Below are 27,508 nucleotides of genomic sequence, written 5' to 3' on the forward strand. Positions count from 1 at the left end.
TCCTCTGGCAGTGTGCTATATTTATTGTCCAGTAGCTGCAAGGGCATATAAGTACCCATTGTTACAACTCCCACTTGTTAACAGTGCTCATCTGATAAAGTAACTCAGGTAATACTCAAGAGTTAATTGTTTTTATACTTTGTTCTAGGATGTCATTTATTATTTTTTTCTGTCTTAAATTGCTTATTTAAATCATTTTAAATAAACTTTCTTTAATCATAGTAAAAGGTTATATTTAAGTGGCTGTGTGTAATTCTTCATAGGCATGTCTTTGAAGTGTCAACTGAAAAGATGAAAACATTCACAATTTTCACAATTCATTTTTTCTTCAAAGGTTTCACAATGGCAGACGAGTAAGTATTCCTTGTAGATGCAGCAGTTTTAAAGTGTTTTCTTTTTTCAATGAAGCATGCTTAATAGTTATAAAAATAATTGTAATACTTATACTTCAGTACCAAGGGGCATGTGGTTTTTTTTATATTTTTGCTTTGATTGTGAGTGATGGCTGTTCAGGAAAGAAATCCCCTTTTGAGATAATGTATGTGATCAAATTAATTTCAAGTACTTTGAACAGTGTTTTTGATTGGTGGTCATGTAGTCTTTGGGAAATGTTTTCTGCATGGGATTCGATGCTCAAAGGCTACATTACAGTTTATGAAAAACTAGTGAACATTTTTCACAAATTAATTAACATCCGTGTAAACGGATCACCTGATTGTTAAATTGGAAAATAGACAGCAACCACGGTTTTAATCATGCTTAAAACACTATCTTGAGACTACAATAGCATTTTTCATTTCACTGTGATTTCTCTTGAACTGAACACGTTATAGATGCTTTATGAGCAACCCTACTTTATATACAGAACTATGTCCCTGCTATTTTCTAATGGTATCATTAATCTTGCTTTGTTTGTGCACCTGTGTGTTTGCCCATCTATCTGTCTCTCTATCCTCAAAATGGTTTTGACAGCGAGGTAAGCTTTTATTCAACATTACCGAAGCTATAAAAGCACTGAGATGTACATAGTCCCTTTATTATAACCATCTGTGCAACTATGATGAAGTAATAAAATTGCCACAAAGTCTCCAAAAAGTACTGTGTTTTACACATGTCCTACTGTGCCAATAATGGAAAGTAAATGTCATCTCAATGTCGTCAGTATGAAAGGAAGTTCAAGCATATACCTTCTCTAGCATTCCAGGATGACTGAATTTCCCTTTAATTTGTAACCTCTCTGAAAATGTGAAAGCACACCTTTGTCTTTACTTTACAGTTCAATAAGGTGGGGGGCACTGAAATGTAAATATCTGCCTTCACAATGAGGAGTCTCCTCTTTCCACATTTTTTACTTGTTATGGCATCCCTGTGTGACATTCCTTCTCTCTATGGCAAAGCAATGAATATGCACTCCGTTTATACCTTTATACGACTCCATGCGATCCATCTAACTATATACAGGTGGCTGTACTGAAAGCTTTAGCCTTTTACCTTCTATTGAAATGTCACTATTTCATATTATTGTTGTAAGCATAGATACTACATGAATGGGTAAAAAGGATATACGTTAAAATCCCACACAGTAAGACAAACTATTCCAGTTTATAGTAGCATGTAAAGACTACATGGTTAATGTGTTTCAGCCATCGTGATTTTTAAAGAATAACTGGGAAGTGATTTATAAAGGTAATTTATCTACTACCCAAAGAAAGCTGTTAGAAGAGTTCAGTTGCATGAAGCTCCAACAAAACCAGTAACAATTTCAAATGAGTAGCTGATCAAAACTACATAACTTTTGCAAGAATGCCAACTGTGAGTATCAACTATAAGAAAGCTAAGAAAAACCATTCAATTGTAGTGAATGGTCTACACGTTGCTATTTCAGATTAAAATCATAACATTCGGTGTCATCCTTTTTTCTGATGGCTCTATGAATGTTCATGTCAAGTATGAATGGCATCATCAAATGTATGGGTTATCAAGTTTTTTTAAAGCAGACCCCAAAATACAGTATGTTGAGTGTATGTTTATCAGTGGCCAGGTGGTCTCTATTATACCTTAGAATGACGTAACGAATTATGTGACTCAAGTGTCCCCTGCTCTGTCGTATCCACAGGAGCCCAGAAGCCCTAGGCCAATGCCCCCCAAGGATGCCAAGGTATGTATTATTATTTTACATTATTGTCACTTAGCTGACATTCTTATCCAGAGCAACAGGTAGGTTACGGGTTACAGTAGGCTACAGCAGGTTAAAAGTTTGTCCATCTATACAGCTGGATACTTCCTGAGGCAGTTGTGTTTTAAGTACCTTGCTCAAGGTTACAACAGCAGGACCCTATCAGGGAATTGAACTTACCACTAAACCACATGTATAATTACAGTCATGTGTCAATCTGCTCGTAGACCAGCTAAATGTCCTCAGATAGAAACAAACACAAATAATTCTACTATAGACCAGAGCTGGATTTATCTTGGCATTCTGTGTTCAACGGCAGTTTCAGCACTTTAAATTTGTGGGAAATTGCTGTGACTTGTTTCATTTGAGGTCATGTTTTTGGGTTATAAAATCAGTGAAAAAGATACATAAGATATTTAACAATGACACTCAACACTGACATTGTTTACAATTTGCATTAGTGCATCAAAGTGGATGGTGGCACTGTCCATTGTCTTTCATTTCACTGGAAGCCCTAGACTGACCTATGTACATGTGACTGAAAATGACTCTGGTAAACATCATTGTTCACGTGCACTGAGATGGTCTCTGTTTGTGTTTGCCAGCCAAAGTCGAAGATCTCGGCTTCCCGCAAGCTTTCTCTGAAGGTAGGGAGCCTCTCCAAGTCACCTTCTGCCCAGCAGCATTATCGATTGGTTTCACAGACCCCTTAATTTAGTGTGTGTACAGCTGACAACATATATCTATTTATACTGCTGATGATAGGTACAGAAGCAGCTCAATAAATACTCCATCTTGGATTCCAACCTGCAACCCTCTGCCTGCATGCCAAATTCTCTACCTGCTGCTCTACGCTGGGTTATGACAAGTTTTCTCAGGCAGTATTTCTCTGAGACTGACATGGAGAGTTTCATTGGTTTGAAACATTCAGGTTGAATCAATAATGAAGAATAGTGAAGCATCACACCTGCCACTTCTGGGTAACCAGGAGTGAGCTGAGATTTCTATGACAGCCTCTCCTTCGTCCTCCTCCAGATCCTGCTCCTGACCCGGGCCATGGAGGACCTGGAGAAAGAGAAGGCTGAGAGGGATGAGGAGAAGGTGCGCTACCTGGGTGAGAAAGTGCCTCCTCTCCAGATGTCTGGACTCTCACTGGATGAGCTGCAGGTGAGAGACAGGGGGCTCTGCCAATAAGAAGCCAGACTGCTCTGGGGTGTCATTCAATCAAGGCATCACACAACAACTCCACCTTCTATTAAGGATCACTGAGCTTGGTACAGATAAATGCAATTACTCTTAATTACCAGAAATTTGGTAACCAACAATTGCTCATTAGACACAGATTAATTTAACGATGTTAGTTCACATTTCTTTCTTGCTATTATTAGGAATATAAGCAGTTTATTTCTTCCCACAGAAACTGTGTAAGCAGCTCCATGCAAAAATCGATGTTGTGGACGAAGAACGCTACGACTGTGAAGCAAAAGTTATCAAGAACAACCGAGATGTAAGTTCAGTATAAAAAGTCATGCAGTGCGTGGCCCTCTCGTTACTGAGAGCTAAATGAGAACAATTTATAATGTTGGATCAACTGATGTCAGCTTTGCATTTTCCTGTTACTAGTTTATTTTAGCAGTGGTAATACAAAGAATAAGTCTGAAGTTCAATAATGTGCCAGAATTGTCACTACACACATCACTACACATGATGTGGAAGGCAAATGATTTCATTTGTTTAAATGAAATGAAATTGGGGAATGATTACATGACCACATGAGAAGGGTCAGACTGAAACTTTGACCAGGATACTGGGGAACGCCATGCTCTTTGACACAAGTCCCATGGGATCGTAAATGGCCACAGTGAATCAGGTGGTTAGTCTAATGACTCAGCTGACTCATGACTTCCTTGTAGCACAGGTTTTCAACAACACAGTTTTCCAAAGAAGACTCCTAGAGAAGTACTTAGTTAACTTAGGGGAAAGGTACTGGGGGCACTATAGCACTGCTGGGGCAGAGATCCGGTCAACCATCTGGCCCAAATGACACCCTTGCTTCTGACCTGGTGCAGATCCATGAGCTGAAGCTCAAAGTCCAGGACCTAGGGGGCAAATTCAAGAAGCCAGCACTGAGGAAGGTGCGCGTGTCGGCAGACGAGATGATGCGGGCCCTGCTGGGCTCCAAGCACAAGGGCTCCATGGACCTCCGCGCCAACCTCAAGTCTGTCAAAAAGGAGGACATCAAACAGGAGAAGGTATGGGAACAAGGACATTGGGCACATCGTTCTGCCATGTGGTCTATAAATGAAATGTTAAAGATAATCAACAGTGAGTCTTTTGTCATGTACAGGCAACCTACACATACAGTGTGTAGTCATTCATATAATTATTAAATAATCATTCCCTAATGTCATGACGAAATGCCATTTTCCAATGAGCATAATACTCTTCCTTCTTGATGGTCACAGTCCATCATGTTTCTGTCCCACCCAAATACTTAATTCCTTGAGTAAACTAATTAGTGCTTTAACTGAAACACCTCAGTTCTCCTCCCAGTTCTGGTTAGAAAAGAGTTGGAAATCTCACTGGACTTCACACCTTCAAGACCGAGACTGGGAACTCTTACATTGCAGTGTTTCCTTATTACATGCTTTATTTAACAATGCATGTGCCTACCCTGACACTGTTTAAATAATTAAGCAGTACTCCGATACACCCTCACTGAGTACCTTTCATTTTTGCAAGACAATGAAAACAGAAACATCTTACATCATACTGATCGAATTACAATCATGGATACATTGTACAATTTACTTTTTTAAGGTCTTTAAGTTTCAAGTTTATGCATTATTTCATACTGTAGTATGACCAGTTACAGGTTACATTGGACCTCCAGCTAGTTTATAGCAGTCCATCAAGGGTATGTCGTACTTCTCTTCACAGATAGTGTGAATTCCCCTCTGACTGGGTTTTAGAAGGCCCATGTGTAAGATCTAGGCCAAAAACAACATTGTGTGCAAAATGAAACCCAACAGGCCCTAATTCTCCATTGCCACCTAGGCTGCACCCCCCAATCTGTGGTCTATACATCACAGGTAAGTGGCACACGGACATGCCACATAAACAGACAACTGACTGTGCCAACGGGCCACCTTCTCCATTTGCAGGTGCTCACCACTGAGGTCGGTGACTGGCGGAAGAACGTGGAGGCCATGTCGGGCATGGAGGGCAGGAAGAAGATGTTCGACGCAGCCGGCGGCGCCCAGTGAGCGCCCCAGTGACCTCAGCAGCTGCAGCAGGCTTCTGTGAAGACTGGGGAAGAAGTCTGAGGGCGATGAGTATTCCATATGGAATATAGAAGAAGCTGGTGTTTTACCTTGGAGTGTACACTCCAGTCGAATCATATCACTGCATAAGGCGGCAGGTCTTAAATTGTGCAGAACTCAGTGTTGATCTTGTAATGTAACCCGGGCATCACTCAGCCCTTTTCTTGGCTGAGAGATAACCGAGATGGTGGGATACCTGAGGTGGTCTTACTCATATTGAGAAACTGTATGTGGACAGTTCAGGAAGATTCAACAGTGCCTGCTGTAGGGTCTTCACCCATGACTGATAGTCTTAAAAGGACAGGAGTGGCCTGACAGCCTTGTTAAGTCTTGCAGGTTTACAGCATTTGATTTTATCGCTTCATTCTGACCTAATTGGTGCTGGGCTCAGCAGTGAGTCTGTACAATTTAATCATCCTGCCAGCATTAAGGATGATCTCTTATACTGGGGCAAACTTCCTTAATGCAGCCTTTTTCCATTTCTCACTATATGTTGAAAATATAATTTCTTCATGTAATTTCACATTTTTAAAAATTAAACCTTTTGCAATATGGAGAAATAATTGGGCAAATATTGTTTCCATCAGCAAATAAATGTGAACAGAATAATTATTTTTGTCTTGTATTTCATTTTAGGACCTTATCACCAAGTATGGAGATTTGTTGACAAAATATGTTAGCTACAGCAGCACAACTATAGATAGCTTTGACTGCAAACAAAAAAAGTGATGGTATGTCTTTGAGGACAGCCCAGAGGGTATACAAAGATCATGCTGCTTGTGGGTCGGAAATGGAGGCAGCAGAAAGATGGAAATGAAAAAGATGTACTGTATGCATCAGTCAGTACCAAGCTATTTTCCATTCGGCAGAGTACAATAATCTATTTAATTAGTACACATTCTGGAAAACTGCACTTCTTGGCAGCACACACTGAACCTCTGTAATCCTCAGGCATTTGAATACTGGCAGCTCAGACCATACAGTGCGTGAAAGGCGAATCCAGACGATGACCACATAGCTGCCGTTTCAGGCCAACATGACCGACGGCCCGACCAATGTCACTGCCACTGCTGATTTAAGCGAACGAGAAACCTTTTAACATGGACCCTGTGGTTGGCGAACGCATTCTCAGCTCCATTTCGCATGTCACGGAATCCAAGCCTCAGGACAAAGGACGCGGACAATGCCTATAAATCACCCGTTGTTTGACGCGTGAAGGTTGAAGGGCCACGTTTGAGCGTGGAGGCGCGGAGTGGCCAACAATAGCAAAGGGAGCGCTGGTGTGAGATTGTGCCGGAAGGGCACAGACAGGCTGGAGGGTGTGAGTGAGGGGTGTCAAGTGTCAGGTGTGCACTGTCCTTTCCTGGTGGACAAACAAAGGAACTCCATGAGACCTGGGCAGATGGTTCTGAGTGTGGCTGAGCGGTGAACTATGGTCAAGAACACCCAACGACTAAAAGGCACCTTGAGTGACTGCTAAAATAAGACCCAAAGAAAGTCCTAAATATGGGCGTCTCGACATTGAACATATTGTTTAATGTCCCAGTCTTCCATGTTGTTTGGTCCCTCATATGGGCTTATGTATATATGTTGGAACCAACAATATGAGACAGTGAACAACATTGAACAATATGGGACATTGACTTTTTTTATGCTGGAAATGTGAAACTAAAATTGTCTAAAGGATTAGTCTGGAAAAAAAAAAACAACTTAAAATTAATGGTAAGCTTCAGTGAGACTGTAAACTAAGTAAGGTAAGTAAAGTAAGAGTCCTTCTGGAAGAAGTCTTTTGCCATTTATTAAACAGAATGAGTTAGCTTGAGGGTGAAATGTGAAAATAAAAGTACAACGTGCTAATGCCTGAAAAATGAGAGGCACTCCGCTCAAAGGAAGTCATGCCATATTTTAGGATTGTCCTTCTTGCACAGCAGCTGCCGTGAAGGCAGAATTGGGTAACTGTTTTGAAAATGTGGGACACTAGGGGTCCCCCTTTTTCATAATGGCAATAATCCTTTTCAAAAAATGCCTACCCAAAGATATATAAGGGATAATTCTGTTTGGTATAACTATTTTTTAATTACTGATGACATTAGTGCAATAATAATGTATGTTGTGGCTATACTCATCACTTCTTCTGCTCTTGCTAGCTACATAAAAACAGAAGTTACAGTAGCATGAAATGTGGACACGCCGGTTGGTTGGTACCAGAAACCAGGTGTATAAACTGCAAAAATTCCTCAACTGTTCCTTCTTTATTCAGAAAAAAATGAAACACAGCATTTAGAGAATATTAATTTCAGAAATGGCATTCTCTGAAAGGTACTGTAATGTTATGTCTGAAATGCACGTTGTTGAAGGTGAGGTGTGACCCTTGTATAATGGAACTGAGTGACAGGGAATTAACATTAAGGTAAGGGGAGGAAGAGGATCAATTCCTGCAGAAATCACAGGCCCTCTGTATAATCTCCCAAAGTAATGCAATGCAGTGGCACATTTCTTGTTTATGAAGAGATTAATAAATGAAATGTGTGATAAGTGTTTCAAGGACATGCAGTAGCTGTACAAGAAGGATGAGCTTTGATCAATGTGTTCACAATATTAATTGTCAAAGCACCTTACAGAATTTGAGATCCACATTTTCAATCCTTAGTATATACTGTACATCTGCGAAAGACTTACAGTGTCACTTCATGAGACTTTAGCACTTCTACATTGGGGGCTCGTTCATTTCATCATCTTCCATGAGAAGGGGAAAAAAGTAACAAAGAGACCAAACACAACTAGGATATTTAACACACTTTATGAGACTCATTTGGAGGAAAAAAAAAAACACATAGATGCACACAAATACACCAATTTCACAGAAATCAAATTCCCTCAAGGTGATTTTTAAAACAGCTCTGCCTCTCCTGAACAGCTCTCATAGCGTGCTCAATCCCACAGATTGTAGTACAGAAAAAAATTGGATCCATTTGTCTAAAACTGTCAAAAATGGCATCTGTATTAGATGATGCCTAAGGAATAGCAGGCTGGTCTTTCAGAATCCCAACCTCTGTCAAAAATAAAAAGTTTCAAACATGTGTAAATATAGTCTGATGTGGGTGTCTGGGCACTGCATATGTGTAGACCATTGCTTTTGTGTTGATTGTGTGGACCTCTGCTTTTGCACTGATTGTCTATTCCAGTTCCACCCTGTGGGGATTTTTTTCCCTTTTCACCCTGACCTTGAGTTTTAAGCATATCTCATACCACCAGCCCTTGCACCCCTACAGAAGAGAGTGACGTGAGGGCTTGAACAGTCCCTCCAATACACACTACTGTGGCTGATGTCTAGTTTTCACACTAAAAGCCACTCAGTGTACTACACAAAAGCTAGCACCATTTGGAGGAGCGGTGTATCTTTCACTGGCGACAACCTAGTAACTGTGGGTGCCTAATGTGACACTAGGGGGCACTGACACAGCAGTGAGCTGAGGAACCCTCCCTATATCTGTGTTTACAAAAACAACCAAATGGCTTTGAGCTCAAGAGATTACAGACTAACAGTGCTGAAGACTACAGAGGTAAAATACGCAACACGGCAAAGTAGCCAAAATCAAGAGGATATCCCTTTTTTGTTTTTGTTTAGAAAGTTTGGAAAAGTCGAAATATTTTCAGGTTTTGACTAGTGGTGTGATGTCTGTCCGCTGTGCCGCTTCTGTTCGAATCCATGAAACAACTTACTACACAAAATTAGGCAGCTTCACAATTAATTCACAACCACTGATCCTTGAGGAAAAATCATTAGGAGGAATGAAAAGTTTCCTAACAGTGTAAAAATGAAACAAACACACATGTATCATACATTGAACTGTTTTGACAACACAGCAAAAACGTCACCAGTCACCGCAGCGTCTGCTCAGGAGTGAAGAACAGCTGATATGTTTCCATGGAAACATACCTCCTGGGCAATCAGCGGAGAAGAACGAGGGACACCACTGAGAGAAGCTACTGCGTGACCAAAAAACACAAACATGAGGCTCTGTCTTGTTTCACTGAATTTTCATTTCCTCCACGATCAAGACATGACATTAACACATTGTGAAACATAAAAATGACCATTCACAGTAGTTGTTTGTCTCCACAGCAACTTCACTTACATACAGTACACTACAGTACACACATGGATACGCTTAATTCTGTCAAGAGCAATAATTTACGACGAGAAACTTTTATGTTCCAAACTCCTGAAAGGCACTAGCTAGACCAGCAAACAAGTAAAGAACAAGTACCGAATCTGTAACACAGTGTTTCGCTGCATATAAAATGAACAAAAAAGTCCTGAAGACAGATTAAGGTGATATGACAGACTAAAAATGGTAAATGTCTTTTTGTCAGGTTTGTGTTCATTCATATTGTGTGAGAAAGAAAAATAAATGTCTCTTTGGTCAAAAATACTTGCATATTCTCATGGTTACACAGTCAGAAAATGCAAAGGCAACCAAGTGTTCCAGTTATACAAGATCTTATTTTAACAAATGCAATTTAACAAACTCTTTTTTTGTAGTGAACAGCAATCTGAACAGTGTGAAAGGAATAGTGTCATGGCTTCTCTCCTGCTACTGTGTTCTGTATGACTTTAAAACAGATTTATTGATCAGTTCTTTGGCATCTCAAGTAATGTTTGCATACAGTGTACAGACTGTGTGTCTGGTAAACACTCGGCAACATTACCCCAAAACAGACCCCAAACAGTTCAAACAGAACTGAACAGCACAGCCAAAAACCGTCACAAAAAAAAAGGAAAGAAAGAATATACTGGTCATTGCTTTAACGAGGTAAACATAAAGGACTTTTGCTTTTACAACTCTTTTCCTTCTTCAAAACTGCAAGTAATTTTCTTAAAAACAAACTTCAAGAAAAAAAACACAACTAATGGCATAAAATCAATTAAAAAAAATAAATATTCCCAAACGATAAAACGTGATATTCCCTGCTGTTTCTCATCCATTGAAATTTATGCGAATGAGCATATTAAATATGATATAAAACAATAGGGCACTCATTTTTAAATGCCTTGTGAGTACAAAGACAAATGAAAAGAGCAGTAACACAGTACCGCTCATAAGACACTTTAATTCAACTTCTAGTATAAACCTAGAAAGATTTATTCAGTGAAAAACTGAATCAAGAAACAAAAAAAATCTATTTCATAGATGTGCAAGGCATACCAAAGATAATGCTTAAAACAGCTCCTTAGTGGTTCTTAGCCTGTGTACCAGTCAGCATGGAGATATGTCCCAACCCACATGCTGCAAAGGGGAACATGAGTGGCTGGAGAATGGCAACCTTGCACAAAACAGCAACTGGGACAGTAACAGTAGGTATTATGTTTTATATAATATATTGATCATGCACCGTATGACTGTCTGGTGAGTGGATTGAAAACCTCTGCTTTCAAAATCACCATCCTTTCTCATGACCGCCTGGTAGTGTTTGGGGACTCCACGATGTCTGCTTGAGACGGAGGAGGTCTGTCCTCGGAATTCATACACTCTGACCCATCCTGTGTGCAGCGAGACAGGTATGGTGGAAAAAAGGTCTCCGGAAAATGGATGCATTTCCAAGTCCGTGTGCAAGACCTGAAGTCTATGTGACCGGGAACCAAGCACTGACATGCATTTAGCTTCAAAGCTCAGGATTTCAACCAGATGAATGCATAAATACCACTATAAGAAACAGCACTTTGTGTTCACATACAAGCCATCTCTCCAAAACCAGCAAGCAACATGTTCTCCTTCGTACCATAATCAGAGATGTCTACCTGTGTAAGAGCATTTACATCCCCCTGGCATCCTCGTACACAGTCATTTCTACAGATAAGAACCAGACATCTACTTCAACATACCCAGCGTTAGACGTTCAACATTATTATTATTATTATTATTAACTGAAGGCAAAAGTTGGTCGTTAGTTACTTTCAACTTAATAACTGTGATTGTCTTTTCACAGTGACTGTTATTCCTTATTTGACAAACATTTTTGCCCTAGTCCCAGCCAATTTAAAAAAAAAAAAAAAAAATCACAAAATCAGTAGTATTTTCTCGTTTTGAAACCAGTTCCATAAAATATCCCTTTACGTTACACCACAGTCCAATGTAAGAACTAGTCAGAAACTTAAGATCATAGTCTACGGGTGTCACCTAGCCTTGACCACGAAGAGCTTGAGTGACAGAGGGGCCTCCCTATGACCTGAGTCCAGAATCCCCCTCAGCCCCGCCTTTTCATCCACCCACGACAGTGATAGGTGAATAGTGCCAGGGAGGGCGGGGTTATGAACATGCCCCTGTGCGACGGCACAGCGCATCTGTCATCTTGGCTACGTGGCTCTGAGGGACTGTCTGTTCCACATGCCCCTTTTGGAGTGGTAGTGATGCAGGAAGTTCCTGAGGTAGATTCGTTCCACTTCCAGCCCGGCCTGCAGGATCCTGTGCAGGGAGAGACGGAAAGGTCATCTGTTAACAAACAGCGGAGACACTGATGACGACATTTCAATGTCCACTATGACAATCGGCTGTGAGGCGATGCAGATGGACCAAACTCCTGCTTGACGCGTTAAAGCCCTATAAAATCTAGTGTGAACAGAATGCTTCAAAAATTCACCCTTAAAAATTTATTTCGGAATTTGGCATAGAGGGTCAGCCTCTTGAGGTGTAATATTTCATTTCTGAGAAGGTCCTGCGATGGGTGATACAACAAGCTTACACACAAGAATCAAATTCAACTCAACAAAACATGTTTTCGCACAAACTCACTACATATTAGTCTCAGTTTGGTGAATGTAATGGTGAATAATCATCCATCTGAAGTATTAAAACAAGCTCTACCAAACATCCCATTCTAACCGCAGTAGCACAGAAGACAAATGGCGTCCCCAGGTGCTGTTCTGTTTACCTGACAACCTACTAAGAGCCCTTGCGTGAGTAATGACATCCTCTCCAGCTCCTTCACCCCCTGGCTCTGCAGCCACAAAAGGAAAAGCTTGGCTCAACCACCGCTGACCCCGATTATTTTTAAAAAACACCCCGCAGCTGCAAGACACCGAGGACAGCTGAGAACGCCTGACCCTACGGGGAGACCTAAAGAGATAGGAGGGTGTTAATCCTTCCCTGGGTCCAGGCGAAGGGGGGAGGATTGTCGCCTTCGGACCGGGCTCACCTGTCCAGCAGCTCCCAGTCCTCACCACCCCAACGGTCCCGGAAGTCTTTGGTGTTCATCCCTCCGGCAGAGTCCAGGTCTGACTTGTAGATCCCCAGCAGGCCGAAGCCGTTGACCTCCCAGAATCCTGTGGGGTGAAAATGAGAGGAAAGGGTTGTGCCGTGATTCTCTGGTTGAAAACCACCAGCAAAGGAGAGGTCGGAACCATGAAATTACTAGAACTGTGTCAAAGTCCCTGCAACTTCCTTGCAATAGGAACAGTGTTCAATGTGACTGGATCAACACATTAAGCTACTGTAGTGAGCAAATGGCAGATAACTACCTATAGCTGTATTGCTAGTATATACAACAACACTCAAGCCTAATATATAAATAAATAAATGCCAATGTAATTTAATATGGGTGCCTGCTTCCTTCATTGCTGGACAATGTAACATTAATCAAAACTAATGTTATTCAGTTAGCAGGCTAGCTATAAGTATGTTTTTTGCTGCTGCTTTTTTTTTCCATTGATAAATTGCAATATAGCATGACATATAGCTGGCCATGCTAGAAGGAAAGTGCTTCCATCATTTTCAGGAATGAGGATAAGGCCATTGGTGCTACAGGGTGGTGAGCAGTGATTTCCTAGTTAAACACAGCCAACAGTGGAGGGGGGGGGGGGGGGGGGGCTGATAGGTCTGCTCGAGATGAAACCCAGCCAATAGGGGAGAGACGGGAGACGCACCCTTGGGTTCCTGTGGGGTGGCCCCGCAGTCCAGTCTCATGACGATGGGGGCGAAGGCGATCTTGCCCTCCACGCAGTGCTTGCGGATGCTGTCGATGATGGACATGGGGAAGTGGATGTGCAGGTCGCACAGGAACACGATGCTGTGGTCGTCCTGGAAACACACGAGCCACGGTCAGACCCATGTGGCTCTTCTGCAATGCTTAGAAATGCATTGTTCAAGCTTCCTGAATGTACACTTCACTTAAAGTATGACTGTTACCAGTATTTATTTACAGTACCAGTCAAAAGTTTGGACACACCTGATTAAGATTATGTGAGACATGCATTCAAAGACATTTAGATCTATGGACCTATGCTTAAATGCTTGAATTCTGTTCCTTACACAAATATAAACAGTGAGATTGATGCCTATGAATGAATTTCTTTCCAAAAAAATGTTATTAAAATAATTCTGACTACTTTAAAGAATCTAAACTACAAGATAGTTTTGATTTGTTTATCACTTTTTTGGTCACTGCATAATTCCATGTGTTATTTCATAGTTTTAATTTCATTACTATTACTTTAAAATATGGGAAATAGTGACCAAAAAAGTGATAAACAAATGGAATAAAAGTTGCGTCTTTTGACTGGTAATGCATGTCAATGAATAAACAACCCATGTCTACATCAGCTTATGTCAGTTTCGCCATTGTATTTTTAATACATGAAATGTGATTGAAATATGTTATAGAACCAAACAATAATGCATGTCTCCTTTCCCTAAGATTCAAGATAAGTACGCTGTCAAAGACCCTTTGTGAATCTTTTCATTTTTCAATGAATATGACTGTAACAGGAGAGAAAACCAGGGGATAAAGCTATTAGTAATCAGATCAGACAGGCTTAGAAGACCTAAACTAAAAGGCTATTCAGCTCCCCCTTAAAAACAACAATGTTGCCTCCGATAAGAACAGTACGTTTTACCTTCAGCAATGTGATACAATGTGATACTTCCTGTATTCACAGCAAGAGCAGTGACAGGATTTACTTTCTGATTTATGCATTTCCTTCCTATTTGTGAGAACAGGATCTGACGAGCAATAATATGAGAAATACAGGTTAAAGTGGTAGCTGGTACATGACACTGTGTGGGGAATGTTCAGCCACGTGTACATGACTGTTATGCTGATTCCTGTATCTGTAGATGTGTATGTTAACTTGCTGTGGTTTAGCACTGGCGAATGGTAAGCTTGCAGGTTTTCTCTGGGAGTTTTGCTCCTGTGCCAGGGCCATGCTTACTGTAATGAGGTTTATCCCAGTCTGGAGGCCTGCCGAGCGCTCAAAGTTTCCCATCAGCTTCACGTACTCATACCTGGAGACGGATCAGTGGGGAAAGCATCAATATACAGAATATATACATCTGGAGTGCTTCAAGAGCCAGGGAGTCGACTGAATGAGGAGGAGCTATTCAAGAGCCATTCAGGGGAAAAAAGGTGCATGAGTTTGTGTTTTTGTGTGTTTTCTGTGTGTGTGTGTGTGTGTGTGTGTGTGTGTGTGTGTGTGCGTGCGCGCGTGTGTGTGTGTGTGTGCGCGTGCATGCATGCATAGCAGTATATATGTAATAGCTATATGTAATAGCAGAATGGTTACCCCTGTGCAGGATGGATGGTTACCCCTCTGTGAGCTGACAGCACTAACATTGAAGCAGGCAGAATACCAGATGTGTTCCTGACTTAAATCCTTTAACCCCAATAAAAATTCTTCCCCTTTAATTTATCCTGCATTACAGCTGCACTCTGGCCTGACTCGGCTATCAGCTGAACTGTGCACACGGGGAAATCTACACTGGCCGCTCATCCACGTGGGCGGGTCCATACCTGGGCAAGGCCGAGTCCTTCAGTGCCTGCTCCACGTCCATGTCCGTGCTGCTGTAGTCGGTGATGATGACGTTGAAGTTTTTGTCCCCTGTGTTTCTGTGCAGCTCCTCCATGTCCACGATGAACTGCCTGACCCAGCGGGCCTGGTTCTTCACTAGGGAGAGGGAACAGACACAAGAAAGTCAACACCATTCTGCAATACAGGACCTGTAACCCACATGACGTAATGTGTCCTTCCTGAAATGCACCGCTTCCACACTCCCTTTTGAAGTGTGTTGGATTCTGTGATCCATTCTGTGATGTATGGCAGTGCCATTGGCTTCCCTTGTGTAGTCAGGTTGCACATGTTAACTTGTGGTAGGGCTTGAATAGTGTAACGCTCACACTCACTGGTCTGGGAGTGTTGTATGCCTGGTCTGATACTGCTGCTCATTCAATTTGAATGGATACATTTTGCTGGAAGTTGCTCTGGATGAGAGCATCTGCTAAGTGAGTGTAATGTAATGTAAGTTATTCAGTGAATTATGCAACATATAATGTATATGCAACATCATTAGTTGTTACTATATTTGGTTTGTTACACCCTGATGTACAAGCTGGCAAAGTCTCAGCTTCTCGTGCCACAAAACCTCCAGATCACTGCAGCCACTGTGGGCGGCTATCCCATCAGGTCGGAGTGCTGACCTGGGACGATGAAGTGGACGGTGGCGGAGGGGTTCCAGGACAGGCCCAAGGGGTTGCAGAGCAGCATCTCCTCTCTGGGGGGGTTGAGCCCCAGGGCCCGCGGGCGGCTGCGCCGGTGGAGCAGGTAGACGTAGCGGGAGAGACGCACCCGCCGCCCGCCCTTCTCCTGCAGCTCCAGCTCCAGCAGGTACCGGCTGCCCTGAGACACGTCCACCCGCTTCTCCACGTTCACTACCTTCAGCAGGGAGAAGAGCCTGAGAGAGAGAGAGAGAGAGAGAGAGAGAGAGAGAGAGAGAGAGGGGGGGGGGGGGGGGGGGGGGGGGGGTTAATACAAGAGGAGCAGAGGACAGGAGAGGACAATTCAGTCCCAATTGTAACACCCAGCACAGAGCACCTCATTCACATGTCCTGTTCTTGAAGGGGTCAGGGGCAACAAGACACGTGACTGAAAAACACTACCATACAATTCACTAAAACACATGGTCAAATACACACCACATCCAACCCAGTGATCCTAGAACCTCATGTCCAAGCAGCAGAGAGCCCTGAGGAGTGGAAGTCTCCCCCACTCAGACACACTCGTGCATTTCCACACACTTCCTTACCCTGGATGCCTTTCGTTCAGCTTCTTCATGAAGCCGTCCACCACGGCCAGCGCGTCGGCGGGGCTCAGCATCAGGTTGCCTGACACGTTGCAGCGCAGGTCGATCCAGTCCGAGCGGTGCGTGTGGAAGTCCTGCGGGTCCACGTCGAAGGTCTGCCCCCAGTTGACCTCAGGGTCGAAGACGGCCTGCTCCGTCACCTCGTCCTTGAGGCCATCCTCGTCGTCCGTCTCCACCTCCGACCCGCGCCCCAGCCCCCACAGCCTCCGGATGTCCGCCTCGAGGTCTGAGGTGAGCCGGGCGCCCGTCTCCTCCTTCCGCCGCCTCCCCGGGGGCGGGTCCAGGGCGCGGTGGATGGCGTTGTCCAGCTCCGGCTCCGCCTTCTCGCCCGCCTCGTTCCCTCCCGGCTCCTTTCTCTTGTTGCCCGGCCGGTGGCCGCTCTTCACAGCATCGTCCTTGCTCTCTCGCCGCAGGGCGGTCATGTTGGACCGTGACCCCAGGCGGTTCGCGTGAGGGACCGGGAAGGGCTGAAGGGTCGCCCGTACGGCAGCGGCGGGCGGAGGCAGGGGCTGCGTGGTGTTGTGCCGAAACGTCTGGTTTTTAACGCTGCTGTGCTTGTCTGGCACAGCCGCCTTGGCTTTCCCTCCATCAACACCTAAGAGGCTCTCTGATTGACTGCTGTTCTTTCTAGCTACTTGGATCGGAGCCACAGCCTTCTGCTTGTGAATCTGAACAGACCCAGATGCATTCCTTTGCTGATGGACAAGCTCAGGCTGTGAATGCTTGGATCCCTCATTTGGATTGACCTTTTTCTTTCTGGATTTTTCACTCTTCTTCACTTTGACTGGCGGGTCCTGCTTTGTACCAGGGCGAGGGCCTTGTGCTGGTGCTTCCTCAGGACCCTGTGTGTGGACCTTGGCCCTCCTCTTCGCCTTCCTCGCAAGTGCCTCTCCCTTTGCTAGGGGCACGGAGAACAGCTTCCGCCTCCGTTTGAAGGCGTAGTCGTCATAGTCGTCGCCGTAATCAGGCAGGTCGTTGGGCCTCTCCTGGATCTCGTTCTCGTCCTCGGCCTCTCCCGCTTCGGGGTCGTCCACCAGCACGTCTTCGTATTGGATGTCCTCATAATTGTCCGGAGGCAATTTTCCCTTGAAGTTAAACTCTGGAATCCAGGAGAAAAATTCAGATCCATTACAACTGAGAAGAAATATGAAACCCAGAAGATAATATTCCATTACTGTTGAACTAAATTCTGTGAACCAGGAGACAAATGGTTTCTTTGTCACTGATCTGAAGTTTGTAAACTAGGAGACAAATGGTTTCATTGTTACAGATGTGAAGTCTATAAGCTAGGAGGCACAGTGTCTCTACCTTGCTTGTCCCACAGTATACGTCCATCTTCATAACCTTCAGGCATATCCATCTTCATGTATTTATAAAACCCAAACCTGCCAAAATGAGAGTAAGAGCTTGAGCTACTGTCAGGGCCATACATAAGCCCTGCATGCTGCAATGATATGGTGCCACCTTGTGGTGTGTTGTAATAGTACAACACTTATACTGGAGAGGGTCTTCACACAAAGTACTGCTGAACTTCACTGGGTAATCTTGACAATATTCTTTCTACCACTATAATATTTACATTATTTGGTTAAAAAATCATGACACATATTTCTCATGTATGCACATGTTTAAACTGTGAGTCACTAACAAGCTAGCCTTGTTTACTAGCTGTGCATGTCAGACTACTGACAAAAGCTACGTGAGTGAGCACATCTGACAGCGACCTGGCAAACTAGTTTACTACAGTAGTTTGCTGACATCTCCTAATATGCTATATCTGCTGTGTTACTTCTGCTATTGTTAACTGGAGTAGGGACAGGAAGGAATTACCTTTCTATGTACGAAGGATTCACGTGATAGAAGCACTTGTTATCAGTCTCCATGTGTGTCAGTCGGGTGTAGTCATTTGGGTAGACGTAGGACATGTGGACCTGTAAGTCATTGAGAAATACAGCAGATCGCTAGCCATTCACAGGTACACCCTTATAAAATACCCCACAGGACACAATGATGTTATACCGGTGAAAACAAATACTGCCAGTAAATACTGGTGGCCCTTTGGTAGAAGGACATGTCTTAGAAGAAATTTCTTCAAGGATTAATTAGATGACAGCAGCATAAAAGCAGTGATCTGACTAAAAGCAGTGATCTGACTAAAAGCAGTGATCTGACTAAAAGCAGTGATCTGACTGAAATCATTGTAAACATTACGGCATGCTTAAGAGACATTCTCAACAGACATCAGCCTATGTGACTAAATTCAAGTCATTTTAGCTCATAACTGAAGTGAAGCTTTAACCACAACAACATCTGCAATTAACCTGCAGTTAAGGCTTCTGTGACAGAGCCTTTTGCTTTTCTCTTTGCATACAGCACATCCACTCCACTGATTGGTCAGACTTCCCTATGTGACGTACAGTACCAGTCAAAAGATTGGACACACTTTTCTTTTGTTATTTTTATTTACCACATATTGGAATAACAGTAAAGCCATCAAAACTATGAAATAACACAAATGGAATTATGCAGTGACCAAAAAAAGTGTTATAAACAAATCGAAACTGTCATATTTTAGATTCTTCAAAATCAAAATTCACATCAAAAACTTCTCTATTTATGTTTGTCTATGGAACACATTTCAAGCATTTAAGCATGGGTCTTTAGATCTACATGTCTTGCTGAATGCATGTTTCCCATTACATTAATCAGGTGTGTCCAAACTTTTTACTGTATCTTAGCCAGTCATAGATGAGTGTGTGTTGCCTGCAAAGAGAAAGCCACTACGTTCTATCTGCTGACTCACATGCACTAAAGTAAATGAACTCGGGGTTCAGTCAATGCATTGGGGCATGAGGAGGTTATACTCACAAACTGCAGGCCCTGGTACCTCAGCAGGGGGAAGCCCTTGATGATGTAGCTGGGCTTGTAGGAGCAGTCGGGCAGGATGTTCTGTAAGTATCTCTCGTCCATAAGAGGAACTACAAAGAGGAACACGTAAGGGTGGAGGGGTCAGAAGTCTAGACGACCAGGGGTTTTGGAAACTGAAAAGGCCAAATGTTGCCCAAAGGAGAGGGAGGTGGAAATGAACAAGAAAAATTATCCTAAAAGTTCACTTTGTCCCCTTACATCGCACTCTAGGAATGGTTTCAGACTGTGGGCTGCAGATCCCTGGCTTTCCATGATCTAATCTGTGCCTCTATACAGATCCAAAGTGTACTGCAAATCCTTTGGACAGGATAAAAAGCAAAGCTCATTCCCCAAAAGTATCTTTCAGGAAAGGACGAGAATTTACAACCAGGTGCTACCAGAAACTGGACGAATTCAACAGTAAAACTGCCTTTGACCAATTTCATTTCATCTCAGGTCCTGGAGGGCTGCAGTCACAAAGATCTCTTCCAGCTTCCCATAAGTCATTAAAATCCTCAGAACTGGAGCTTTAAGGTAAATTGATTAAATACTGTAAACAGTTTGTTGAATCATGTGGTCAAGCTCCTGGGTAAAACAGACAGATGCAGACACTATGGCCCCTTAGAACCCAAGGCTGAGTGGCCCTCTTTAACACTGCGGCCTTCCTGTACCGAGACCGGGCAGCTGAAGATTTAGAGTTCCTGGAGAATCCCACACACAAGCCCAGTAGTTGGTAACACTTCACATTAAAGTTATATTACTTAACATGAACGAATGTATTAGTTGTAATTCACAGCGGTGTCTAACTAATGTGTGGTGATGGTTTGTTAAGCATTAACTCATGGAACTTCATCAGGAATTCATACTCTTTGCGCACCTACAGCAAAGTAGCAACCACTCACACTTTTAAATAATGTCTAATTCACAAGAATAGTGAATTAATGTGCCATGACAGCTTCTTGTGCGCTATAATAGCATTCAGCATCAATCTGGTCGTGGAACATTTGGCAACAAGTGCAGGTGGAGGCGGAGTGGAGGTGGTTGGAGAACGGAGTCACTCACGCTGATGCAGGCTGTCGCGGGGGTCCTCCCTCAGCATGTCTGCCCCGCCCACAGGGGCCCCGGGGCTCTCTCCGGGGGTCCTCACGTGACTGGCAGCCGTCTGCGGGATGTGATCGACCTCGCTCATCAGCAGGGCTGACTCATCTGAAACGGCACCAAAAAAAAGTAGGAAATGTTCTTGTTTTAAATGAGATGTTAGCCTGTTGAAAGACACAGCTGCACTGCTAATGCTACGGCTATAGGTATAATCCACACTAGTGTCTCTACACCGCGGCTGAGTACAGTGGAAAGCCTCCATTTTGAATACTCACTCGTGTAAAGGGATATGTACTCGGACTGGATGACGGAAAACCTCGTCCCGCTCAGGTTCAGTCGCCACTGTGGGGAGGGAAACACACTGTTAGAGGAAACAAGGGGGACCACACTCTAAGGGCTCCATCAAGTCAAACCACTCCCTGGTGCCACGTCCCCATAAACACTGAAAACTTGCAGGCCTGTGTGGCTTAAAATTTTGACATGTTATTATGTGTACAGCGTCACTAGGTCGCAGCTGTCTGCACTGTTAAAGCACAAAAGATAAGGAATGAGAGGTGTTGGGAAATCAGTGCAGAGAAGTAATATTTACTGCAGCTATACTATTGCTTTGAAGCATCACAATTCCAAAAAACAGGCAGTTCTGTGTCTGTTCAAAGTATTTAACAATAATTAGCAGGTAATCCAGTGACTCAATGAATGCATTATAAATCGTACACACACACACACACACACAAAATACTATAAAACAATGGTCATATCACCAGTACGAATCACCACACTATACAGATCACTGTCATAGTTACTGTTACACGATATTTGTTTGTACACTGTTTTGCAGAGCTGAGAGAAAGTGTGCAGAACCACACTCAGTAGTATGTGATTATGCCTGCACAGCTTCTCCTACTTTGAACAGCTTCCCTCAGAATGTGACCGTTTTAGATGCTCCACAGTGAACCACTTCCTGAAAAATCTCTACTATGCAGACAAGATCCAAACCGCATCATGGTCTGTCCCCCTTAAAACCATGACACGGTGCTCAGAAGAACAGCCTTTCAAAGGACCAGCGGGACTGACACTCACATGATACATAGCAAAGATTTTTTTTTTCAAGCAGTTTTTCTTGACAGAGCCCACAGATGTCAGTTATAATCCCAGAACATTCAACAGTGAGCATATTTCACTCCCACAGAAGACTGGAGAGCAAGATTACAGGTAACTAAAATGGGGATGGTGAGTTGAAGCTAACACAGAGTATGTATAAATGTAAATTCTTAAACTTGTTTGCATGTTAATGCATGCATGCTTGCATACATACGAACAAACACTCAATTGTGCATGCACAGAGAGCTTAGCCTGATGTTACATGCAGCAACTATCACACAACTATCATCGTCTGCAACAAAGCTGTATCTTGCCTGTATCATGTAACACTCCTTGCAACTAACTAGTATACTGTATCCAAGCTGCACAAAGCTGACATCAATCCAACTTCACGCAACTGGTTTCATACAACAGCCAAACATGCAGATATTGTTCACGTTTCACAGTAGAAGCATTACATTATTGTCATTTAACGCACGTTCTTATCCAGAGTGACTTACATATGTTACAATTTTTACATGTCATCCATTTATACAGCTGGATATGTACTGATATAATTATGGGTTAGGTACCTTGTCCAAGGGTACAGCAGTAGTGCCCCAGTGGGAAATCAAATCAGCAACCTTTTGGTTACAAGCCCTGCTCCTTACCAGTACACCACACGTCCTTCCCCAGCAGCACTGGTATTCCACTCGTGATAGCTCATTTTTGAATGTTTGGTCTATCTCAGTCTTTCATTCCGATCCAAGTATCCAGAATTAATTCATAATTATAACAATTAATAACAATAGTTGACATATGGAGGGAAAAAATACACAGTGTGCAGAAAGAATCATTCTGAGTTTTATGACATGAGGTTTTATGAGGTTTTAACAAGCAGTCAAATGGTAAATGACATTTCAGACATCATCAGACATGTCTAAGATGAACTGTTAGCTAGACAGCTAGATAGTTTGATGTGAAGAAATAGTTTTGCTGCAAACCTTGGTTTTGGTTAGTGAGCTAGCTAGTTTGGGGTTTAGAATGACCAGTAGGTCGGTTAATACTTAAATATGGCTTTTTTATTTCAATTTTATTTGTAAACATTGTAGTAGCCTAATAAAAGAACCAGGGAAAAATAAATTATTTTAAAAAACTAACGTCATGATGAGTTTAGAATTTATGGATGCAAAACTGAATGAAATTACGTAGACGATATAAATGTGATTGGACACTGAGTGTAATTTCAATGACCTTTGAATTGCTTGTTAATTGCTTTGTGTAACAGTACACTACTGCATACAACTTTCGCTGCATGAGAGCTGCTTTGTGTAACATCAGCTTTAGACAGAATTTTCTATTCCAAATGTGTAATAGAGTCTGTAGCACCTTTGCAGTAAAACCGCTAAAAACGTTTTAAACATCCTTGAGAACTGAAGTTCTCCCCCCATAAACTCGTAAACTAACCGTTTTACACCGACATGAAACAGTCCATTAACCTAAACAGGTCCATACGGATGTTTTATGGGGCTTTTAATGCTGTGCGGCTCATAAAATCTGTCATACATCACGGAGTCCAGTGGCAATTAAACCATTTACTCCACACAGGAGCGTGCGGAGATGGTGATTATTCACCCCTCTGTGGCAGTTGGACCTCAGGTAGGAAAGGGTAGAAGCTGCCAACTGAGTGGACCGCCTGAGAGCCTGCGATCCAGGGCAGGGACAGTGGGCACTTCGGTGCTCAAATCTCCCCGCAACACGTGTAAACTTTAAAGCGGGTCCCTCAACCACTGCTTTAGAGAGGACCTAGTTTGTGGGCGTGAGATACGGAGATGGAGCTCTTACCGCTACTTCCACGTGGTCGGTGCCTCGATCGTTCTGCTTGTGGATGATTTCAAAGAAATATCGCTTTGCTGCCGTTAGCCTGGGGGTTGAGAGACAAAATCATCATGGTGTGCTATGACCATAAATGAACTCTGCAAGAACACTGCATTTACACTGCAGTCCTCCACCCACAAGAGGGCAGACTTAGTCTTCATGGTAACGCTGAGGCAATAATTTACACACTGTAATGCAACCTGATTAAATCCCCTGACAGCCCCACGTGATCCTTGTTAAGCACTGATTTTCCCGTTCTGCTAGATGTTTAGAAGCAAAGCAGGACAACCTAGATCACTCTGGTTTGATCAGGGTGTTACGACAGCTGGGTTTGTCAATATCAAACCTCTTTCATTTTTTACCCTGTTCTGAGAGAGAGAGACATCCTTTCACTTCCCCAATTCCCTGGGAAATCTGCATGATTAGACAAACCTCAGACACATTCTAGTACCTCCATTGCGCAATCCTAAGCCCGCTTTTATTTTAAACTGGCAGCGAGCTTTAGTTACGCTGCCTGGGTAGCTGGAGGGGAAATCAAGCAGGCTCTAAAAATACCCTCCTTATTTCCAGCCTCCTCCGCGATGGTGCGAGGTCTTGGCCGCATTTTGATCTGCCTCCGACACCGGCGGCGTGGCGGAAACAAGGGCTTTGTCCAGCTTTATTTAAGCATGCCAGGTCTGCGCTGGCGATGCAGGCCTGCCCCCTTCGCCACCCCCCGTCACACATGGCCGATAACGCGCTGTTGTCTTATTCCTGGACGCCGGGGGTGCCAACTTACTGTACTGGGCGAGACATCTGACTGGCGTATTTCCCAAATTCCCCTGGGGCTGCCCACTCTGCGCCGGTCTACAAGACATCCAACAGAAATTAGCCATTTAAAAAACCTGCATAAGAAAAACCAAAAGAGGATATCTATCATGATGTAAATTGATGACTGATATGGAAGGAGAAGAGGGGCAAACTAAAATGCACAAGATCATCATCACTATGAATTACCACATAAAAAGAGAAAAATATCATGAGACAGAGACCAATACAACATTGCATCATGACGGTTTCAAAAACATCCCAATTATCCACTTTCCCCAAAGGATATAGCATCAAGGGAACATGCAGCCTGTTACAAATAGCATAGCTTGCACCTGGTCTTACATACTGAAGACATGCCATTTCCAATAAACATGGCATTCCAGGAAGAGCACTCTCACTGTTCGCTGCCATTAAGCCTACCTACAGGGTAGACATGCAGGGAGACACTGTCACTAAAAGTGACATAACACACCTTTGATGACAAAGCTGTGTCAGCATCCTTAAACCGGTTGTTTCTATCTTGTGAGCAAACGCATGTGAGTGAGCCTCTAAAATTACAAGCCATTTCTGGGCTTTTCCGCACCTCACCTAACCACTGTTTAGGCTTCTGGCCTAAACGTGAGGCATTTCATAAGACTTAATCCCTAGTGAGGGCAGAATATCAGCATTTTTCTGAGGCGGGAAGATTACAAGTGTTCTGAGACACGAGACCAGGCTGGTTTTACCACGTTCCGAAAGACGCTCATGGAATTGAGCTGAGATTTTCAAGTGCATCTCCTCTCTCTTTGGAACTTGGGGGGGTGGGGGGGGGGTTGTTTGGTCTGGGGATGTACTGGGTTGGGGACTGGGAGTCTGTTACTAGGGCCTACTCCCTCTGTACTCACCTTGCCCACGTGAGCCAGCAGCTGCAGGTTGAGGGGGCTGTCATCCAGGCTCAGCCACAGCTCAGAGTTGTCATCGGAGGCCACAGCGAACACGTACTCGCCTAGACCACAGAGGCAAGGAGGGCTGAGTTACTCACTCGGTGGCTTGGCTTCTGGCCAATGGCTCAGGTAACGGGCGCTTTTAAATCCGAGCAAACACCATAACCTGATTTGGGACATCTAAAACATGCTCTTGGTCGCTCTTTAAATAGTGCCACTACACCTCAAACCTGTCTGCTGTTATTATTCCTGATGTGGCTCTCCAAAGAACGTCAAGCTGGGGAAAGTGCTTGTTTGGATGTAACTTGAATTACTTTACTCCATTTATTTATCTGTCACAACATAAATGTTCGATGCATTGCACCAATGTAGCACACAAAAAAAAACATTTTTATAAGTAGTCCCTTAGCACGTTGAAACAAACATAAGAAATTAAATTAGTTTTGTGCAGCAGACTACCTACAATGTATATATACAGTATACAGTCAATATAATAATAATTTGTCAAATTATATTTACGTCTCATTTTTAAGAGAGGAACACTTTCTGCTGTCTCTACATGACAGAGCCATCAGTGCGTGAGAACAGAAGCTCTGTATGGTGTGAATGCAGAGTTGCTTTAAAGGACAGAAACAAAACACTACAAGTCCCGCAAAGATATTAGGGAACTGGAACCAGAGGGATGTTAGTTCAACCCTGAGACACTACACTTGTGCCTTTAAGCAAGAGGCTTAACGTACATTGCTTCAAAAAATACCCAGCTGTGCGTGCAAAACATAATCGATGCCAATCTCCTCAGATAAGGGTGTCTGCTAAGCAAACAATTGGCTCAAAACAGTAAAGTATCAGTAGTAAAGCGCAACGAAATTTGATAGCTCTTGGACTGCCACCATAAGCTTTAAATACCATGTTACAATAGAAGGCTGCAAAAAAAAAAAAAAAAACACTATCAAAGGCCCGCGTGATCCATCATTAATGGAAACGTGGGAAGGCAGGCACCCCGTTATCTTCCGCATTTCCAATCCCTGGATGTGAGACTAACACCGAGGTGCACAAAGGAGGGTTGTGTTACACAGGGGGTTGTGTTTCGAAGGCGGCGGCAGCTGTGAGCTGTCTGTAGGCTGTAATCATAGTGTGCGGGTGCGGGGCGCAGAGGGAGAGCGGGGAGCACCTGGGGGGTAGGGGTTACACGGGTACCACCACCAGACTTTACGCCGCCTTCTTGTGAAATGGGTTACCTCAATTCCCACGGGCACCCCTACGGCTCGAAAACAACTTTTGACATTACATTCATATTTATTCATTTGGCAGAAGCTTCTACCCAAAGAAACTTAAAAGTGAGGCAGAGTACAACGCAAGCAAAACGTCATATAAGGAGTCAACAATATTCTAACAATATTAAATTAGGTAACATCGTAAAGATGTTTTTTTTTCTCCCCCCTGCAGTTCCACATGCGCCTGTACTCGTTACAGTAGTGTAACTGTGTGACAGATGCGGTTTTGACGCAACTTTCCACTGAGCTTCAGTCTGCACGCTGTAAATATTAAATGGAGACTGATTAACAGTCAGGCTCCGGCTTCTTTCATTAAATATGCATTTGGGGTTTCCTTGCAGTGGATGTTTTCCATAATGAAAGTAAATCGTGTGGTAAAACACACTGTCTTCCGTGTCCCAGAGAAAGCGAATTAGCATGGGTTGTCTGGACAGGCCCACGCGGAATGCTAATTGCTGGAACTGTATTATTGGAATCTGAGAGCAGTGAGCTGGAGTAGCGGCGTGGGGTGGAATTTCAGCTGGAGCGCTCCGCCGGCTCTCTCCGTTCCCTGTGCGGGACAGAACGCACCGTCCTTGTGGGGGTGGAGGTAGCCGAAGATCCGCAGGCCGTAGTTGGTCCACCTGGGTGACACCGCCAGCTTCTTCACCGTGGTCCGCGACTGGAAGAGAATGAACAGGAGCCGTTATTGAGCTTGCCGCAGCTTGCGACTTCCTCTGTCTATCTTTACACGCGTAATGGAGGTGTCTGAACAGGGGCAGGCCCGGAGACGCCTGGGAGTGAGGTTTGGGCCGCTGTTATGGGGGAACCTGAGAAATGTGTGGGTCTGAGACATGAGCGGGCTGTGAAAATGCTCTTCCCTCACAGTGAACACAGCGAGTACTTGTGCTGATTGCTGAGTTCTGAT

General features: G+C 43.5%; 2 protein-coding genes across 2 annotated transcripts in view; one reads left to right on the forward strand and one right to left on the reverse strand.

Annotated features, from left to right (window-relative positions):
• Positions 1-44: 44 nt before the first annotated feature.
• Positions 45-6,108, forward strand: LOC118770180 (troponin I, slow skeletal muscle-like). Its single transcript, XM_036517696.1, has 9 exons — positions 45-108; positions 335-353; positions 973-976; positions 2,117-2,158; positions 2,782-2,823; positions 3,212-3,343; positions 3,594-3,683; positions 4,246-4,428; positions 5,341-6,108. Exons 2-9 carry the CDS (start codon positions 343-345, stop codon positions 5,440-5,442), a joined length of 606 nt encoding a protein of 201 aa, XP_036373589.1. The 5' UTR covers positions 45-108; positions 335-342; the 3' UTR covers positions 5,443-6,108.
• A 4,627-nt stretch (positions 6,109-10,735) lies between these two features.
• Positions 10,736-27,508, reverse strand: part of LOC118770611 (beta-1,4-N-acetylgalactosaminyltransferase 3-like) — a 40,159-nt gene continuing 23,386 nt past the window's right edge. The window contains exons 5-20 of the mRNA XM_036518372.1: positions 27,172-27,262; positions 25,289-25,389; positions 24,373-24,440; positions 23,562-23,640; positions 20,912-20,978; positions 20,601-20,744; positions 19,500-19,609; positions 18,462-18,562; positions 17,940-18,016; positions 16,575-17,730; positions 15,970-16,223; positions 15,286-15,439; positions 14,708-14,780; positions 13,424-13,577; positions 12,697-12,823; positions 10,736-11,966 (exon numbers count right to left, since the gene is read on the reverse strand). Coding sequence (XP_036374265.1) covers positions 11,858-11,966; positions 12,697-12,823; positions 13,424-13,577; positions 14,708-14,780; positions 15,286-15,439; positions 15,970-16,223; positions 16,575-17,730; positions 17,940-18,016; positions 18,462-18,562; positions 19,500-19,609; positions 20,601-20,744; positions 20,912-20,978; positions 23,562-23,640; positions 24,373-24,440; positions 25,289-25,389; positions 27,172-27,262 — 2,865 coding nt within the window. The 3' untranslated portion in view covers positions 10,736-11,857. The remainder of the gene's footprint in view (positions 11,967-12,696; positions 12,824-13,423; positions 13,578-14,707; positions 14,781-15,285; positions 15,440-15,969; positions 16,224-16,574; positions 17,731-17,939; positions 18,017-18,461; positions 18,563-19,499; positions 19,610-20,600; positions 20,745-20,911; positions 20,979-23,561; positions 23,641-24,372; positions 24,441-25,288; positions 25,390-27,171; positions 27,263-27,508) is intronic.

This window comes from Megalops cyprinoides, chromosome 23 (genome assembly GCF_013368585.1).
Source record: "Megalops cyprinoides isolate fMegCyp1 chromosome 23, fMegCyp1.pri, whole genome shotgun sequence".
NCBI lineage: Eukaryota > Metazoa > Chordata > Actinopteri > Elopiformes > Megalopidae > Megalops > Megalops cyprinoides.

Excerpts from the sequence above, each read along its gene's own strand:
- LOC118770180 (XM_036517696.1), top strand. Across the intron at positions 2,159-2,781 it reads TGCCCCCCAAGGATGCCAAG|CCAAAGTCGAAGATCTCGGC; the intron begins GTATGTATTATT and ends TGTGTTTGCCAG. Across the intron at positions 2,824-3,211 it reads CCCGCAAGCTTTCTCTGAAG|ATCCTGCTCCTGACCCGGGC; the intron begins GTAGGGAGCCTC and ends GTCCTCCTCCAG.